Below are 19,448 nucleotides of genomic sequence, written 5' to 3' on the forward strand. Positions count from 1 at the left end.
AGGGCCAGAACCAGGGTGGTCAGAAGAAAGCAGACCAGAAGGGTAAAGATTCGAAAGGGGAACAAACTGACCAGAAGTCTTCGACAGGTCAACCCAAAGAGGGGGGTGGGGGGGTCAGGCTTCCCAGAAAAAGAAGAATCAAGAAGGCCAATCGAAAAGATGGTGCCAATACTGTAAAAGTAAAACTCACTGGTTTAGTGAGTGCACCAAGAAAGGAGGGCAGACTCCTGCTACTGCAGCCCCTAAGGCACCTGTACCCCCTAGTAAAGCCAGCAGTAGTAGTGCGCCTCCCAAGGGACTAGTTGGGTTAACCTTGGGTTCTGAGGGATGTGACAGCTTAGCTGGTACGCTCACTCAGGCTGTCCTTGTCTGTACAGGGGATGTGGATATATCCCCTGATGTCAGTCCCAATACTTTGGGCAAATACCGACAGACGCCTTTAATAAATGGAAGAATGGCTCAGGCCTATAGGGACACTTGTGCCAGCGTCACCATGGTGACGCCTAACTTTGTGGACCCTGGACAGATCATGCCAGGTACGGATTTCCTGGTGACCAATGCCAGCAACGTCACTACCAGTCATAGTATGGCGATTGTTGCTTTCTCCTGGGGAGGGGTAAATGGCCAGAAAAAGGTTGTTGTTAGTTCAGACCTCCCAGTGGATTGTTTGTTGGGCAATGATTTGGAGTCATCACAATGGTCAGAAGTGGAGCAACGGACTCACATGGAGATGTTAGGCTTGCCAGCACACCTGTTTGCTGTGACCAGGTCACAGGTCAGACGATGCCCCACTGAACAGGTGCTGGATCCTGGAACAACGGACCAGACACCACCCAAGAAGAAGAGCAGTCGGGTTAAGGCTTCGCCTTCCCCCTTGCCCCAGGTCGAGGATCAGGTCTCAGAGGAGGCTGACCTCCAGGAATTGCGGGAAACTGAACCTAAAGAACTCAAACTTGATCAAGTTGAGTTTCTGGGCTCAGGGGGACCCACACGAGAGGACCTGGGGAAGGACCAGTTAGACTGCCCTTCTCTTGAACCCCTCAGACAGCAGGCTGCTGCTGAGGCTGCTGGGAACGCCACAGGTACCCACAAGGTATACTGGGAAGATGGACTCCTGTACACTGAGGCAAGAGACCCCAAGCCTGGCTTGACCAGGAGGCTGGTCGTCCCCTTGTCTCAGCGTGGTTTCCTCCTTACCATGGCCCACGAGATTCCCTTAGCAGGACACTTAGGCCAGACGAAGACGTGGGACAGGCTTGTCTCGCACTTTCACTGGCCTCACATGAAAGAAGATACCAAGGAGTTTTGCCGCTCCTGTGTCACTTGCCAAGCCAGTGGTAAGTCAGGTGGCACGACAAAGGCCCCCCTTATACCAATGCCTGTGGTGGGGGTGCCCTTTGAACGGGTGGGGATTGACATCGTCGGTCCCATGGAACCACCAACAGCATCAGGGCACAAGTTTATACTGGTGGTAGTGGATCATGCCACCAGGTATCCTGAAGCTATTCCCCTTAGGACCACTACAGCGCCTGTTGTGGCAAGAGCCCTAGTTGGAGTATTCTCCAGAGTGGGCTTCCCTAAGGAGGTCGTCTCCGACAGAGGTGCAAACTTTCTGTCGAGCTACTTAACTGCTATGTGGAAGGAATGTGGTGTCAACTACAAGTTCACTACACCCTATCATCCACAATGCAATGGGCTTGTTGAGAGATTCAACAGGACCCTAAAAGGGATGATTCATGGACTACCTGAAAAGCTTTGGCGTAGATGGGACGTCCTGATCCCCTGCCTTTTATTCGCTTACAGAGAAGTCCCACAGAAGGGGGTTGGCTACAGCCCTTTTGAACTTTTGTACGGGCATCCTGTAAGAGGACCCCTGTGTTTGGTGAAGGAAGGATGGGAGAGACCTCTCAAAAAGCCTGCAACCAACATAGTGGACTATGTGCTTGGTCTCCGCTCTCGGATGGCTGAATACATGGAGAAGGCATCCGAAAACCTTAAGGCCAGCCAAGAACTCCAAAAAGCTTGACATGACCAAAAGGCTGTCTTGACTGTTTACCAGCCCGGACAGAAGGTGTGGGTGTTGGAGCCAGTGGCCCCAGCAGCACTCAAGGACAAATGGTCCGGGCCCTACACCATCCTGGAGAAGAAGGGAGAGGTCACCTACCTGGTAGACCTGGGAACTCCCTGGAGCCCCCACAGGGTGCTCCATGTCAACAGGCTCAAGGCATATGTCGACAGGAAGGACATGAGTTTGCTCATGGCCATAGATGAGGGACAGGAGGAGGAGAGTGACCCTCTCCCCGACCTGCTCACTCAGAACCCTGACGATGGGTCGGTAGATGGTGTTGTCTTTTGTGGCAGCCTCTCCGAACATCAACAGGAGGATTGTAAACAGGTTCTTCAATCCTTCCGACATATGTTCTCTCTAACACCCAGTCAGACCAATTGGTGCACCCATGAGGTTGACACTGGTGACAGCTTGCCCGTCAAGAGTAAAATCTACAGGCAGTCTGATCACGTTAGAGACTGCATCAAGAGTGAAGTGCAGAAAATGTTGGAGCTGGGAGTCATTGAACCCTCGGATAGCCCTTGGGCTAGTCCCGTAGTTCTAGTGCCGAAACCTCACACCCCGGGCGGTAAGAAAGAGATGAGGTTCTGCGTAGACTACAGGGGTCTCAATGCAGTCACTAAGACTGACGCCCACCCAATACCAAGGGCAGACGAGCTTATCGATAGATTGGCTTCGGCCAACTACTTAAGTACGTTTGACCTGACAGCTGGGTATTGGCAAATCAGGTTAGCTGAGGACGCCAAGCCTAAGACCGCATTTTCTACCCCTGGTGGGCATTATCAGTTCGTGGTGATGCCCTTTGGTTTGAAAAATGCACCTGCCACCTTCCAACGGTTGGTGAATCACGTTCTCACTGGGCTGGATGACTTCTGTGCGGCGTATCTTGACGATATTGCTGTCTTTAGCTCCACCTGGGAGGATCACCTGGTCTACCTGCGGAAAGTGTTAGAGGCTCTGCAAGCAGCAGGTCTCACTATTAAGGCTACCAAGTGCCAGATAGGGCAGACACAGGTTGTATACTTGGGCCACCTCGTCGGTGGAGGCCAAGTTCAGCCACTGGAGAGCAAGATACAGTCAATCAGGGACTGGGCTCCTCCAACCACCCAGACTCAGGTTCGAGCTTTCTTGGGCCTGACTGGTTACTACCGGAAGTTCGTCAGGAATTACGGATCGATTGTGACTCCGCTCAATGAACTGACGAGTAAGAAAATGCCAAAAAAGGTTCAGTGGACAGCGAGCTGTCAAAAAGCATTCGATGACCTAAAACAGGCCATGTGCACGGCACCTATCCTCAAGAGTCCAGACTACTCCAAACCATTCATTGTCCAAACAGATGCTTCTGAGTTGGGTGTGGGAGCTGTTCTATCTCAACTGAATTTTGATGGTAATGACCAGCCCATTGCTTTTATAAGCAGACGGCTGACCCCCAGAGAGAAAAATTGGTCAGCTATAGAGAGGGAGGCCTTCGCTGTGGTGTGGGCCCTGAAGAAACTGAGACCATACTTGTTTGGCACTCATTTCAAGATTCAGACCGACCATAAGCCCCTCCTATGGCTAAATCAGATGAAGGGTGAAAACCCCAAACTGCTTAGGTGGTCCATTTCCCTACAGGGGATGGACTTCACAGTGGAGCATAGACCTGGCACTGATCATGGCAATGCAGAGGGGCTCTCCAGGTATTTCCACTTAGAACAAGAAGACTCACCTGGTCAAGGTTAGCTTATTGTCCCAACGTTTGGGGGGGGGGGGGTCATGTAGGAGAGTAGGGTCTGCAATCCTATGATCACCCGGACTTTTTGCTTTTGTTTCACTGGTTTACGACTTTCTTGGGCTGTGGGTCTGCCAATCAGACCCCCAGCCTAGCTGTTCTCTCGCTAAATTGATATGTGTACCTTAGGTGCATTACCCAATTGGAACTGGGCCACCCTGTCAGACCCTGTAACTCAGGGCATCGGTGTACCCAGGGCCTACCAGGGGCTGAAGCATGTATTATGCCACCCCTGGATGGCCATCGAAATCTGACACAACTGGCTGCACGACAGCTGGGGCCACGTGGCGTACTCGCCCGTTGCTGTAGGTATAGTATCCCTATACCTAACCTTAAAATGGACACCCGAGTTCCTATCAGTCACTCCTATGGCAGGCCTTGACAATCCTGAAGGCAGAGTGCATGGAACCGTGTGAATTGGGCTCTGGCACGAGCCGAGCCCAGTTGCAGCTTGCGGAACCAAGACCCAATGGCTGTTCCATGATAACGCGTATCATATTGGTAACTTCGGTATCGCGTTATCAAGACATGTCGAGTAAGGTGTCATACGAATCAGGATGCTGCCCCCTCACCAACTCTGGCGACGAGGTTAGCCTTCCGCCCTTCTAGAGGGACACGACATGTACGTAACTGTGAACCCCGGTTAAAGTTAACTGAAGCCTCAGCTCCACAAAATGGACACTGCCACCACAGACACGAGTCTGACCTCCTGCTGCTGGGAGTCCTTCCAGCGAGGAGAGTTGGACAAAGGGTTTCCTGTCAAGGGCGGTGTTCGCACCGTCCCAGACAGGGTTTGTGTATTCTGGGTAGGTAGGGCTTTGCGGGAAGGTGACTGCGGAGTGGCACCCCGGTGCTCACTACGCATCTGCCGGCTAGAACCAGTTCCAGGGGCGCGCAGCCCCTAACCTGGGGAAAGTCCAGCAGGGGGAGAGGGGTGTAACTACCCCCCTTCCTGGTCCCACCCTTAGGGCAGGACCTAGTCATGTACCCACCCCTTTCTTTAGGATAAAGACCGGAGCGGGGACCCTTCCAAATTAGATCATCTTTGAATCAAGAATACTTTCTACGAAAGGACTTCGAGACTCTTCTCAAGATTTCTCCCTTGTGGCTAAGGAGTAGTCACCCTGCATCCGCAGGCACCATCTAAGAACTCTGCGGTTTGCTGCAAGTCCTTCCTCAAGGATCCGACGGCCCAGCTCGACGAGAACCGGCTTCCCTGGCACCTCTGACCTCTACCCAGGTCGTCAGCTCAGCTGAGATCAGTGGGTGTGACGAGACCTCGAGGGACCGGCCATCATCAAAACCTGCACGCTTTCTTAATCAGCACGACCATCGAAGCAATTCTCTGGTGAGTGCTCTGGGGTCCGAGAAGCCCCGACCCTGAGTAGCTCCAGCACCGAAGTGCAGTCTCCCAGCATCTCCACGATCTGCGTGGGGCCCTTCTGCTCGCTGCTCAGCACGTTGTTTGGTCACTAGCCGCTGGCTTGTGCCCTTCTTTGACGACATCCGACAACCAACGCTGCTGGTCTGGTTGCTCCAGATCGGCCCTTGCTCCCTTTTTCGAGAGGAGCACCCCGGACCCTCCTGGTCCACTCAAGACGCCATCTTAGGCCCACCACGTGGCCCTGAGATCTGCCAAGGCTTGTTGCCCCAATCCTGGGCCCAGCGACGCCGACAGCATCAACCTTCGTGGGACAGCTCGCACCTCCATCCTGGTCGCCGACAACGCCTCCTGGTCCGTGAGACTGCAGAGCCTAGCGTCGCCCACTCACCTAGTCGAGGTGACGCCCAACCGGTGCCTTCCTGGTACCCTCTGACTACTGGCTAGTAGTACGAACTTGGTCCCCTCTGCTTTCAGGTATCAACGATCACTGATCCAGGCTTGGATCTCTACGAACTATTCATCACTGGTCGCCGGCCAGCAACTCCTTTTCTTCCGGCTCCTGGCTCGTCAGCGAAGACCCCCGACGCCTGTAAGACTTGTGCAGCCGCAGCCCTCGTGGCTAGGTAACTTCGGCATTTCGGTGCCTGCATAGCCTCCTTACTCTAGGGTCCCGAGTCCCTCGCTTCCGACTTGCCTTATCGGGTCCGCCCGAGACCACTAAACTTTCCGTGCCCTCGGGCACTTGTTTTAAATTGTGCACTTGAAGTATTTTCTAAGAGCTTTTGTTCTGTGCTTAGTACCCTGTCCTCATAAAGAGTACAGGGCTGTTGTGATTCTAATAAATATCCTGTTTATTTTCATAACACTTGTGTGGTGTCCTTTCACTTGGTGTTCAAGGGGTATGTGATGGTATTACAGCTGGCTTAACACGCCCTCTAGAGTTTAGCCCGAAGACTGCTCGTATCCACGCTACTAGGATAGCTGGTCTAAGGTTGACTTACAACCAATCACCATAAGGGTCATTTGGAACGATACATAGTGGTCGCTAGAATAGCGAACGCTGCTTATCGGGCCAACTTCTCACATACCTAATGGTTGTAATTCCCACTACTTTCTGGTGCCCAAAAAAGACGGAGGCCTTCATCCTATTCTAGACCTGTGCCCTCTCAATTTCTTCCTCAAAAATGAGAAATTCAAAATGCTCACGCTCACTCAAGTTCAGTCTGTCCTGGACCCAGGAGACTGGACAGCCTTGGACTTGCAAGATGCATATTTTCACATCCCCATCCTTCCTGCTCACAGGTGTTACTTGCAGTTCAGGGTGGTCCACAAGCACTTTCAGTTTGCCTGCTCTCTTTCAGCCCTCGGGTGTTCAGCAAGGAGATGGCAGTGGTTACAGCTCACCTGTGGCGGGCTGAGTCCAGGCAGTCATATCCCACCTCCAGACTACAGTGGAACTCGTGTGATACCTGGTGGTCACTATCAATGTACTGAACTCACTCATGACTCCCTCTGAGACTCTCCCTTTCATCTGAGCTGTTCTGGTCACTTTGCAGTTTCAGGTTTATCCTCCTGAACAGCAAGTCCAAGATACTCATGTTATGATACCATTGTTTCAGCCTCTATCCGGGGTTTCAGTGAGACTGCCTTTGGGGCTGCTGGGCCTCTTGGTCTCCTGCATTCTGCTTGTGACATATGCTCACTCGCATATGGGGGCTGTGCTGTGGGACCAGAAGTTCCAGTGGGGGCAGCATGAGAGGAATCTCTCTGGCATCCAGTGGGGGCAGTCTCAGAGGAATCTCTCTGGCATGATCCAAATCTCTGAGGAAACTACAAAAGATCTGCAGTAGTGATTAACGAACTGCTATTGAGTCAGCGGCAAAACCCTCTCCCTTCCGCATCCAGATCTGGCAATAGTTTCAGATGCTTTGCTCCTGAGTTGGGTGGCCATCTGGGAGAGGTGGATATCAGAAGCCTCTGGTTTCTGGTATCCGGCTGGCATTGAAAGCCTTTCTACCCTCCACCATGGGAAGGCTAGTGTAGGTATTCATGTACAACACCACTGCCATGTGGTACTGCAACAAACAGGGAGGGGTGGGGTCATGGACCCTTTGTCAAGAGGCCCTGCATCTTTTGATATTGCTGGAACGTCAGGGCACATTCCTGGTGGTTCAACACATGGCAGGCTCTCTGAACACCAGGGCAGATGAACTTAGCTGAAGATGTCTATTGGATCATGATTGGCTTCATCATCCAGAGAAGTTGCAAGCTTTCTGTCAGCAGTGGGGACAGCCTTGGTTCGATCGGTTTGCCACCCCCAAGAATGCACAATGTCAGTGGTTTGGCATGCTGGAGTATCCAAGGCAACTCTCGCTTGGAGGCGCTTTTCATCTTGAGAAGAGCATATGCCTCCTGTACGCCTTTCCTGTCCAGAGTTCTCAAGAAGATCAGGAACAACTGGGCCCAAGTCATCCATGAGGCTCCTGTGGGAAGCTGGTTCGTTATGTAAGTAAACCAAGAAGAGATTCACTGTGTGAAGAGTCCAGGCAAACCCCAAAGGAATTAAAGAGGCACAAATGACACTCCAAATGATCTCTTTTTTGGGAGTGCGGATGAGCAGTTAGGCATATCAAAGGATTGTGCTAAGCAATTATTGCACACACAAAGGCAGAGAGACACACACTCAATAAAGAAATACAACATCAATTTATTATAAAATAACTCATACTTTTATATGAATTTGGATACTAAGATCATCACAATCAGGGAGCGTACTTTTTGGGGTATGAATTTTTACAGTTTTTAAAAATGGACACTACAATTTCTGACGTGGTAATATTATCCTATGGAGAAAAGACATGCACTACATACATGTACTTCACAGCGACTTACGGGACAAATCTCCTGGACTTAAGGTAAGTATAGGACAAGATTCAAGGCAGCACCAACAGGTCATCTCTGGCAGCAGCGGGACTGCGGGATGCAGAGGCGCTTTTCAGCATCAGGTGCCCAATGTTATCCTATGGGGAAAAACATGCTTTGCATTCTGGCACTTCACAGCTAGTTATGGGACCAATCTCCTGGACCTAAAGTAAGTAAGGGGCAAGGTCTAGAGCAGCACCAATAGGTCACCTCAGGTAGCACTGGAGCGCAGGGTGCAGAAGTGATTTTCAGCATTGGGTGCCCAATGTTATCCTATTAGGGAAAAAGATGTATTGTATTCGGACACTTCAAAGTGACTTGCGGACCAACAGGTCACCTTGGGAGACTTTGGGGCATCCGGGGGCAGAGGTGTGTTACGATGTTTTGTGTCTTATTCACTTTAATGGGTAGTGATCCGGTTGCAAAGAGGCTGCATGCCAGGACTGGGAGACCAGTCAGGCTGAACCAACAAGGGGGCTTAGGTCTTACCATGATTGGTGGTGTGAGGACACCTTTGGTCCTCTTCTCCTCAGGTCAGGTCAGCCGGGTGCAGAGGTGTTTTGATAGGATCAGGTTCTCTGCAACCGTATAAGGGGCTTGCACAAAGAGGGTGCAGGTGTCATTGGGGAGTCACTTTGGGCAAACCCAAGGTGGGTTTTGTCTCTGGCGGTCAGGGGACTACGCTGGCACTGTTGGCCCACTTCAACTCAGGCTAAGGGGTACAAGTGATGTGGTTCTTTCCGGTGCTGTATTTGCAGTGTTCTGGAGTCCTCACAGTTCTTTTGGAGTACCTGCAGGATGCAGGGAAGCAGCTCCGCTACTCCAGCTGCAGGCCGAGAATAGTTTTGTGCACTTTGTTGTAACAGCAGACAGGCAGAGTTGGTGCCAAGTCATTTGCCTCTCTACTGTCCTTGCTCTTTGTGGCTCTTCAGTTTGCTTCTTCTTAGTACGTTGTCAGGGATTTGATTTCCTAGATACTAGATTTAGGGTAGTGTCATGTAGAAGCCAGGAGCAGGGGCTGCTATCCATATGAGCATGGGGGCATTAACCTCCACTGCGAGCCACTACACCCCAGACTCCTTATCCTGAAGCATTTGGTTCCTTTAGGGGCGGTACCATGGAGCAATGCAGTGGCTGACTGAGGCTGTTTTAAAGAACTGCGCATGTCAGGTTAGCCATGTTTTTGCCGTGACCAGCCTGACATGCGCAGTTCTGATTTCCATAATAAACTCTACGTGGGAGCTGAAAGAGCTTCAACACAGACCCATCAGTCTCCGATGGAACGTTGTGTTTCCCTGACCCAGCCAATCCTGTCAGTGCCCTTATGCTGTTTGGAATTAAAGCAGCAAGGCATCAGTGCTTGGATTGGCTGGAATACTAATACGCAGCATGCACACAGTTCCTGGCAGCATGAGACTGGAGGATCAGCTTGTCAAGGAAAGGATTTTTTTTTCTTTTATGTTTATTTATTGTAAATAAATGTATATATGCATTGCAAGGGTGATTGGTGCACATTCTATATAAATAAAATATACCTATATATATACCTATAAATAGAATGAGTCCTAATCAACTCTGTAATGCAAATTTAAGCATGTCTGTAGTACTTTAGGAAGTGATTTAACTTTTATGTTCTGCAAGTGCCTAACTATTTGTAAAATTTTCCAACTACCGCTGGCCATTGGAAGTAAGTAAGTAAGTAAGTAATGTTTATTTTGTACATGATTAATTAAAATCTTTACAAAAATATAAAACACCAATAGGAACATTAAAAAGAGTTAATAATTAAAACTTAAAAGGTACAAGATTTACTGGGATCAGTTCAAGGTTATCCTCAGGGCCTGATAAAGTTTTTCAAACGCTATTAAGTCTTTTTCTTATTAAGTCATAGAACTTCACACCCTGGCAATTCAGTTTGATGTTACTGGTTGTGAAGCACAGTTTGACTGCCTCCCTGCAGGTCCGAACAGCATGCGATTTAAAGGATGGTAGCAAAAGGATATACCTCAAATCCCTTAGTCTAGGGCATATACAAATCACATGAACAATGTCCTCCTTACCGGACTTACACAGGCGACACTGTTGCGAAGAGTGTGTTCTCTCCCAGGGGGGCAGGTGTGGCAGTATCGGGATTACATCAAGGCGTAATTTTAGAAACTTTTCTTTGACTTTTATTTTCATCCCGGTATTGAGGTATGCTTATGGCTGTATTTTACCATAGTCACCCAGGGTTGTCCATCCATGCGCTCTGTTTGCTAAGTCCTTCTTGTCTTCAATCGCTGAGATAATACGTGCTGATTTTTTGGCTAATTATTTGAAGGACTGGAGATCTATAGACGTTTCCCAGATGTCAGTCAAACTTAGAACTTCAATTGATTCAAATAAGTAGTCTCTAGGCAACGAATTACGATGCCGGAGTATCTCTTCCCATACGTTAGCATTTAGGGAGTTAGCCTCTGCATTGCGAATCTTGCTCCAGCTGCCTACATACGCACTCCGCCTTTCTAATGTTTGTTTAAGGATTCCGAATTCTAATCGAATCTGAGCAGGAGAGACATATTTAGGAAGATTAAAAATAGCCCTATAGGAGTTGGCTATGACTGTGTCCAGCAGTGCAGCATCCTTCCCATGAAGAGATTCACTCCCGTATGTAAGCGTTGGTTGTAGTTTCGCACGCAGGACTTCAAGGAAGGGTTTGAGTGTGAGATCAGCCAATGGAGTACTTACCCCTGGGGTCACTATGCCCAATATGAGCACATCCTGTGGGAAGTGGGCATAACTCTGTCCCAGAGTTCCTAATTCTCCCATCACCAAGATGGCTGACTTTTAAATTTCGTATCCACATCCGGTTGTACACTTAAGGGTGGAACTAGCCTGAGGGTGGACACTGCTTTATAATGCTAATTTACCAGTCTTCCTGGAGGAGGTGTAAAAAACCTCCCTCCAGAGCAGGCATTGTTCCCCTCCTGAGAGAGTGGACTCTCACCCCTGAGGGTCAGAAACTCGAAACTCCTCTATGGTGGCAGGCTGGACTGGACCAGTCTGCCAGCACACTAGAGCTACCTTCTGTATGCATGTATTAATAATTCCATCACTGGAATCAGTGTGGATTTATTAATACTAGATGTTTGATACCAAACAGCATATGTTGCAATGGAGCCGTTATGTACCTGGGGTACTCGTTTTGACCAATGACCAGTACGTACATTAAGATGGTTTCACTGCTCACTTGCAATATCCAGTAATAGAACTGGACATTACAGTGCCATATCTGATCATGCAGGTTTGTCCTCAGACAAAATATAGTGCACCCTGGCTTTGAACTCAAAGGCCTCCTGTAGGGGTGACTTACATATGTTAGATGCAGTAACTTTGACATGACACACAGGAGTGTGTCATGTCTTGTTTTCGCTCATGGTTTGCACCATGTCACACAGCCTGCAATGGCAGCATGTCTGGATTTTGTGTGTTGTTCCCTTGGAGTGGCATAAGATATGCTGCAACCCTTTAGACTCTTTTTAGCATTCATGCTCTAGGTACCTGGCATACCATTTACTATGGAAATACTCAAGTGCTAAGAATGTAGCACAATTAGACAACACCTTGTTTTAGGGAAGGATCCCTAGCAGTGAGGTCTGGTTAGGAGGCCTCGGTGCACTATCAAAGTCGAAAATAAGCCTCTAGTAGCTGAAGAGGGGGGCAAAAAGTGAGAGGATGACTGCAAAAAAAGCCAGTTTCCTTCAGCTCCAGGTGGGGCTTGGAGCAATTAGTATCCTTAGTTATTCAGCATGACCATTGGTCCTTCGATCAGGCTCCCTGTTCGGGAGGATCTTTTGTCACTGCATTAGGAGCGGGTTCTCCACCCGAACCTGTCAACGCTCCGCCTTCAGGCATGCAGATTTAAAGCTTTTGACATTTTGCCCAAAGTCTGCAATGTTAATTTTGCAGCCAGGTGTCCTTCTGCCAAAACAGTATAAGCCTGCTGTTGGGGCAAATTTGTTGCATGTTGTATAGAGAAACAGGCTGACCTCTCTTAGGTTCTTCTGTTTAATGTTTCTATTGACCATCAGGGCTCTGCTTTGGGTACTTAAAAGGGCTATCTTTCTGGCTTCTCAGCCTTGCTGAGGTTTCCTGATGAACCTTCTCTGTTCAAATCCCTAGTTGTAAATAGGTTTTTGAAAAGGTCTGCAACATATTTTTCCACCTTCACCCTTCATCACACCTCAGTGGGGTCTTAATCTAGTACTCACCTATCTGATGTGCGCTCTATTTGAATCATTGCACAACTGTCCTTTTAGGCTACTTACCATCAAGATGGGCTTCCTAGTGGTGGAAGCATCTGTCTGGAGTGTCATTGAGCTTCAGACTTTGTCATTTAAGCCTTCATACCTAAACATCTTCCCTGAAAAGCTGGTTCTTCGCACTAGAGCTTCCTTCCTGTCAAAAGTTGTCATTCCCTTTCGTCTGGGTAAGTCTATCACCTTTTTAGCTCCACCAAATCCCTCTAAAGAAGAGGAGCGAATCCACCGACTGTACCCAAAAAGTGTGTTGTTGTTCCTAATTGACCATACGAAAGAGTTCTGGGTGGATGAACAACGTTTCGTGGGGTATGTTGGATCAAAGAAAGGAAAGGTCATGCAAAAACGGACCTTCTCCCAGTGGATTGTGCTCTGCATTAAAGTCTGCTACGCACTGGTGAAGAAGCAACCCTCTGACGACTTGCATTCTCCACAGCCAAGGATGCGACCACTGTATTAGAGTTATAGTCGTGGACATCTGCCAGACAGCAGCGTGGGCTTTTCTGCACATGTTTACCAAGCACTACTGCCTGGACAGTCTGGTCCATCGGAACATGCACTTTGCTCATTCAGTGCTTCAGGACTTTTTAGTCTGAAACGGTTTCTCAGACCCACCTCTGGGGAGGTATTCTAAGGTAAGAAATCTGTGGCTAGAAGTCTCTATCAGATGAACATGTTTACCTTCTATAATGCCTTATCTGATCTAGCTACAGATTCCTTACTGACCCACCCATCCTTCCTGCACTGGGAACGGATTTCTAGGGGCAGGTCTGTTCCCCTTTATGTCCCTAGTTTTCCACACTAGTGGTCAGTGTTCTTCGTGCCTCCACATTAATGGCGTAAAAAATCATGAAAAGCGGAGCTGAGCTATGTCACCTACCTGTGTGCAGTGTATATGCTCACAAAAAAGTTCCAGATCCAGTCTGACGCCTAGGAATAATTCTAAGGTAAGGAATCTGTGGCTAGAATGAGTCTCTACCAGATAAGGCATTACTGAAGGTAAGTTTCTTGTTCTTTAAGCCATTTCAACTCAAACGAGAATAGTGTATATCAGTGAGTGAAAAACGTGCATGGCATACTGTATTTATTAACAGATTGTATATTTGCACACATGTACACTTGGTATTCTGAAAAATTGACACACAAAAACACCAGACTTTCTAAAGGAAGGAAAAATGGCTGTCTGTAAGTTAGCTCAATAAAAATCTGCGTTTGTTTGTCTGTGACAGTGAGTATAATAGTCTGTGCGTGTCTCAAAACAATGAGTTTCTTATTTGAGAATGTCTCTTACTTTCTCAAGGAGTCCTTATCTTCAAAAGTTAATGCATCCTATTCCTTGGTGAAGAATAAAGAAATTCTTGCTGGCGTTACTGACGAGGCTTCTAAACTATACAAAAAGGTACTTATTGTATACTATCTTTAAGTTAGGCGTGTGCCAAGTACACTAACATTTATGCTGTTTGAGATTTAAATTATTGCATTTATTAATATGTACTCCTATTAAGAAATTGTAGAAAAGACTTCTGATCTAACATGTGCAGAGACCTACCACCTAGAAATCTATTATGTTCTTGTTGTATCTCTTTTAACAACACAATAAATGTATATTCAACAGTCACAGCTTGACATTGCTGCTCCCTTTCACCTTGTACTCCCTCCTGCCTATCTAATCTTATTCCACATCCTACTAAAGTTACAAATAATGGGTTGTGTTGAATCTCGAAGAAGCTCTTATCTAGTGAAGGTCTTACCCTCTTCAAGTATCATTTGTCCAGGTGCTTTTCTTTCTGTAGTGCGGGAGTACAGTGGGCAGGTTGCTGAGCTATATATAGGCTCACCAGCAGATGCAGTCTTTCATTTTCTTTGGCACATCTTCAGCCCTCTTGTTGATGCAGATTTTGTAGAGAGGCTTCTCAGGTGTGGTTTAGGCCAACAGTGTAGTAGATTCTCATGCTGCTTGGGAAAGCCATCCCCTCAAGGCTCAAGCATGTCACATAGCTGGGTCTTGCCTCTATGCCATGGTGGCTCATTTCCTTTCAGTGTAGCCAGCAGCTTACGTGCCGGGAACTTCTTATGTTCTTCTTCTTTTTCAGTCTGGAGAAAAACAGCACTAAAGGGCCTTTTTAAGGGCCTCCCCATAGCCAGTATTGCTGAGCTTTGGGTGAAGTGAAGCTATAGGTGGCTCCAGAATCCTTTCCCTTGAATTCTGGTTCTGATTTCTTGTGAGGAGAGGTTGAGTAGGCATAAAAGGTAGTAGTAATCACCATAGGTGTTGCAAGGTCCTAATGGGGAAAAAGCCCATGCCCTACCCATCGATTGTGAGTCAGAGAGCTAACGAGGGCTCAAGAACAAAATAAAGACTATCTGCAATAAAAATAAATAACGATAACAAAACTTTGAAGCAGCTTGTAAAGCTTCTGTTCCTAAAGCTCATAGTGTACGCTGTAGTCCACTACATGCTTCCAGCAAAACTATAAGGTGTTTTTTTCACTTTATTAAAAATACTATTATGTTACCTCTACCCATTACTCAAACTGAATCATTAACAAATCCCACTCTAGCACGGTTACTATGAGCACATTTGCAGACCTGTGCACCTTGATCATGGACAAAGGCAGACTAGGTATTCAGGAAAAATGTCTCCAACTTGTGCTGTCTCTCTATGTTCCATTTAAGGAATTGTTGGGCAGCCGAATGCTGTTTTCTCACATGTTCGTCACATGTTTTTGTTTCACCACATTTTACCTGGGCTCTGCATTATCACCTCATGCACTCCCGTAGCACCCACAATGGTTGTATAGTGATTATTTGTGCAATGCTTTTTGACAGGATAACACAAAAGCCTTCTGATATGACAATTGCAATGGTCATGGTCCTTATATTTCTGTTAACCTTTGAAAATAATGAAATGAGTGAAAATATATGACTGATTCTCTCTGTGCTCCAGGACCACAGAACCCTCTAGTAAATCCGTCACTGATGAGACACAATTCTAAATGAATTTATAGGAACCATGTTGTAATTAATGACCCAGCTATTCAGGGCCCTGGGAACACACGACAGATCCATAGTTTTACATATAAAACATGTTTGGTAAGACTCAGTTGTTTACTTGGGAAGCCACAAGCCAATTACAAAATGTTTGTTTAGTTAAAAGGTACTTTTTTATTTTAATAGGTGGTTCAAGCTTTTGAGACAGGAAAGGAGCTGAATAGTTCTTCAGAAGTAATTCTCCAGAAGACGAAAGAGGTGGCCGCAAAGATTGACAAATTACAAGGGACCATTAGAGGTGATGTGCTGCTGTGAATATAGGACTCACTTTATTTACTGTATGATCTACATCAGTCGACTTTCTGTATGGTAATGCTATTATGGCATTGACATGAATTTAGATGCCCGCATTGCATTTGTTTGCAGCCTGTCAAAGAAGCATTTAATAAGCTGACAATTGGCAGGTAGTAAATCTGGTCCATATTCCTGTTGGAAGGTGATTTTATGCATTCATACTATTAATTAAAGTCATTTTGTGAAAGCTTCCAAATATAGTCAGCACTTTGTAATCAATCAAACATTCATACAGAAAATAAAATACAATCCATTACATTGGGGTTGTATAGTAAAGTTGAGGGATAAGGAATTCAATGAACACTTTTTCTTTAAATTTAAACCTCTGTGGGAGGAGCCTGAGGAGCTCACTGCTACTGGCCTGACCTGTTCTCAGGACACCCCCGCGCCGCACGGCCCCCAGCTGTGTGAGCCCCCTCGTGTGCCCTGCTGCTGCTCGCAGACTCATTTTGCCCTCTGCCTGCCTCCCTAGCTGCTGCCCCTCTGCACTGTCCCCCAGCTGTGTTCTAGTTCCTTTCTGTTATCTCGGCATTTTGTAATTGATTTTTGTGCATAACTGTTGTGATTTCAGGTGATTGTTGTGTCAGCCCGCTCTCCGGTTTCCACCGTCGTCCTCGCGGCCACGCCCCTTTTTCGTGTCCTCCCCGCTCCCTCCTCCCAGCTGCTCCTCCCTCCCACTTAGCCATAAATGGCGACCGCAAAGACGCGCAGCAGGAGCGCCGATTGTGCGCCGAAGGCACGCCAAAGGCAAGCCCGTCTGCGCCTGGACCACGCCCAGTGCCGGAACCCCTGGCCTCCGCCGATGCAAGACTACCCGACAGACCTACGATGCCGCCACTCTCTACGCACTCAATGCCGGCCAGAACCCTGCCTGCTACCGAGCCGCCCCGAGACGCACCCACGGACCCTTCACCTGCCAAGCCTGCCGATTCACCCGCTACCGGACCTGCACCACCAAGTCGAGCACCAGCAGCAACCACCTGAAGTGCATCCTGCTCAATACCCGCTCCGTCCACAGGCACGCCGTGGAACTCTGGGACCTACTCGACGCAACAGCACCTGACGTCGCCTTCCTCACCGAAACCTGGATGAACGCCTCCTCAGCGCCCGACATCGCCATAGCCATCCCGGATGGATACAAGATCACCCGGAAGGACCGCATCAACCAGACGGGAGGAGGCATCGCCATCACACACAAGAACACCATCCGCATCTCGACTAACTCCGACGAAACCTTCACCGCCGCCGAACACCTGCACTTCCAGATACACACTGACCCCAAGACCACCCTCCGAGGCACCCTCATCTACAGACCCCCGGGACCATGCACACAATTCAGCGAAGACATCGCAGACTTCATCAGCCCGTACGCCCTCCCCTCCGCTGACTACATCCTCCTAGGGGACCTCAACTTCCACCTGGAGAACAACAACGACAGGAACACCACCGCCCTGCTGGACAACCTCGCCAACCTCGGACTCAAGCAACTGGTGAACACCCCCACCCACTACGCCGGCCACACGCTTCACCCCGTCTTCTCATCCAGCAAGCACATCTCCTTCAGCCACGCCACCGGACTCCACTGGACCGACCACAGCTGCGTCCACTTCAGCTTCAGAAGAACTACGACCCACCACCACCCGCAACAGGCCCACCGCCGGAGCTGGAGCAAGATCACCGCCGAGCAGCTCACCGCCCCCCTCAGCCAGAATACTCCCGCCAGCACAACGGCCCCCAACGAAGCAGCCAGCAACCTCACCAAGTGGCTGACCGCCTGCGCCAATGACCTCGCACCACTAAAGAACCCTCCCAGCAGACACGGCAGCAAGAAAACCCCCTGGTTCACCAACAAACTCAAGGAATCCAAGAAAAACGGCTGCACCCTCGAGAAAGCCTGGCGGCATGACCAGACCACAGACAACAGGACCGCCCTCAAGCACGCCACCCGAAAACATCATCAGCTGATCCGCGCCACCAAGAAGTCAGCACTCAAAGAACGACTTGACAACAACGCCCACGACAGCAAGGAACTCTTCAGCATCGTCAAAGAGTTCTCCAACCCCAGCGCCGGATACAACGACATCACTCCCTCGCAAGACCTCTGCAACTCACTCGCCTCGTTCTTCCACCGCAAGATCGCCGACATACACAACAGCTTCCACGCACAGACAACACACCCTACCACCGAACCAACGCCCGCCACCACCACCCTCTGCAACTGGACCCCGATCAGCACCGAAGACACCACCTGCACGATGAACTCCATCCACTCTGGATCTCCAACCGACCCCTGTCCACACCACATCTTCAACAAAGCCGACGCCATTATCGCACCCCATCTCCGGGACATCATCAACTCCTCCTTCCATACCGCCACCTTCCCGGAGAGCTGGAAGCACGCAGAGCTGACCGCCCTCCTGAAGAAACCAACGGCAGACCCCACCGACCTCAAGAACTACCGTCCCATCTCGCTCCTTCCTTTTCCGGCCAAAGTCATTGAGAAGACCGTCAACAGACAGCTTGCCGCCTTCCTCGAGACAAACGGCTCCCTCGACCCCTCGCAGTCCGGGTTTCGGGCTAACCACAGCACCGAGACCGCCCTAATCGCAGCCACCGACGACATCAGAACCCTGATCGACAACGGAGAAACAGCAGCCCTCATCCTCCTGTACCTCTCTGCGGCGTTCGACACTGTCTGCCACCGCACCCTAGTGAAGCGCCTCAGCAACATTGGAGTCCGAGAGAAAGCACTGGAATGGATCATCTCGTTCCTCGCCGGAAGAACCCAGAGAGTCCGCCTCCCCCCGTTCAGATCCGAGGCCACCAAAGTCATCTGCGGCGTACCACAAGGATCTTCACTCAGTCCAACCCTCTTCAATGTCTACATGAGCCCCCTCGTAGCCATCGCACGCCAACACAACCTCAACATCATCTCCTACGCCGACGACACCCAGCTGATCCTCTCCCTCTCCCTCACCAACGACCCCACCACCGCCAGAGCCAACCTACACGAAGGGATGAAAGACGTCGCCGACTGGATGAGGAACAGCCGCCTCAAACTGAACTCGGACAAGACGGAGGTCCTCATCCTGGGATCATCACCCTCCGCCTGGGACGACTCCTGGTGGCCCCTGGCCCTGGGCACCGCTCCCAAACCTACAGACCACGCACGCAACCTGGGCTTCATCCTGGACTCCCTCTCGATGACCAGACAAGTCATCGCCGTCACATCTTCGTGCTTCAACACCCTGCGCATGCTCCGCAAGATCTTCAGATGGATCCCCACCGAAACCAGAAAGACCGTCACCCAAGCACTCGTCACCAGCCGACTGGACTACGGGAACACCCTCTACGCCGGAACCACAGCCAAACTTCAAAAAAGACTCCAACGCATCCAGAATGCCTCCGCACGACTCATCCTGGACATCCCCCGACACAGCCACATCACCGGACACCTGAGAGACCTGCACTGGCTCCCCGTCAGCAAGAGAATCACGTTCAGACTCCTCACCCACGCACACAAGGCTCTCCACGAACTGGGCCCCAAGTACCTCAACGACCGCATGACCTTCTACACTCCCACCCGCCAGCTACAATCGACCAGCCACGCCCTCGCCACCATTCCACGCATCTGCAGAGCCACCGCCGGAGGAAGATCCT

The 19,448-nt window shown here is 49.4% G+C and overlaps 1 protein-coding gene across 1 annotated transcript in view; it reads left to right on the forward strand.

Annotated features, from left to right (window-relative positions):
• The window catches only part of LOC147669098 (laminin subunit alpha-1-like), a 213,595-nt gene that overhangs the window by 22,807 nt on the left and 171,340 nt on the right, over positions 1–19,448 (forward strand). The window contains exons 5-6 of the mRNA XM_086948228.1: positions 13,744–13,842; positions 15,621–15,732. Of these exons, the coding sequence (XP_086804354.1) occupies positions 13,744–13,842; positions 15,621–15,732 (211 nt within the window). The remainder of the gene's footprint in view (positions 1–13,743; positions 13,843–15,620; positions 15,733–19,448) is intronic.

This window comes from Lissotriton vulgaris, unplaced genomic scaffold (assembly GCF_964263255.1).
Source record: "Lissotriton vulgaris unplaced genomic scaffold, aLisVul1.2 SCAFFOLD_789, whole genome shotgun sequence".
Taxonomy (NCBI): Eukaryota; Metazoa; Chordata; class Amphibia; order Caudata; family Salamandridae; genus Lissotriton; species Lissotriton vulgaris.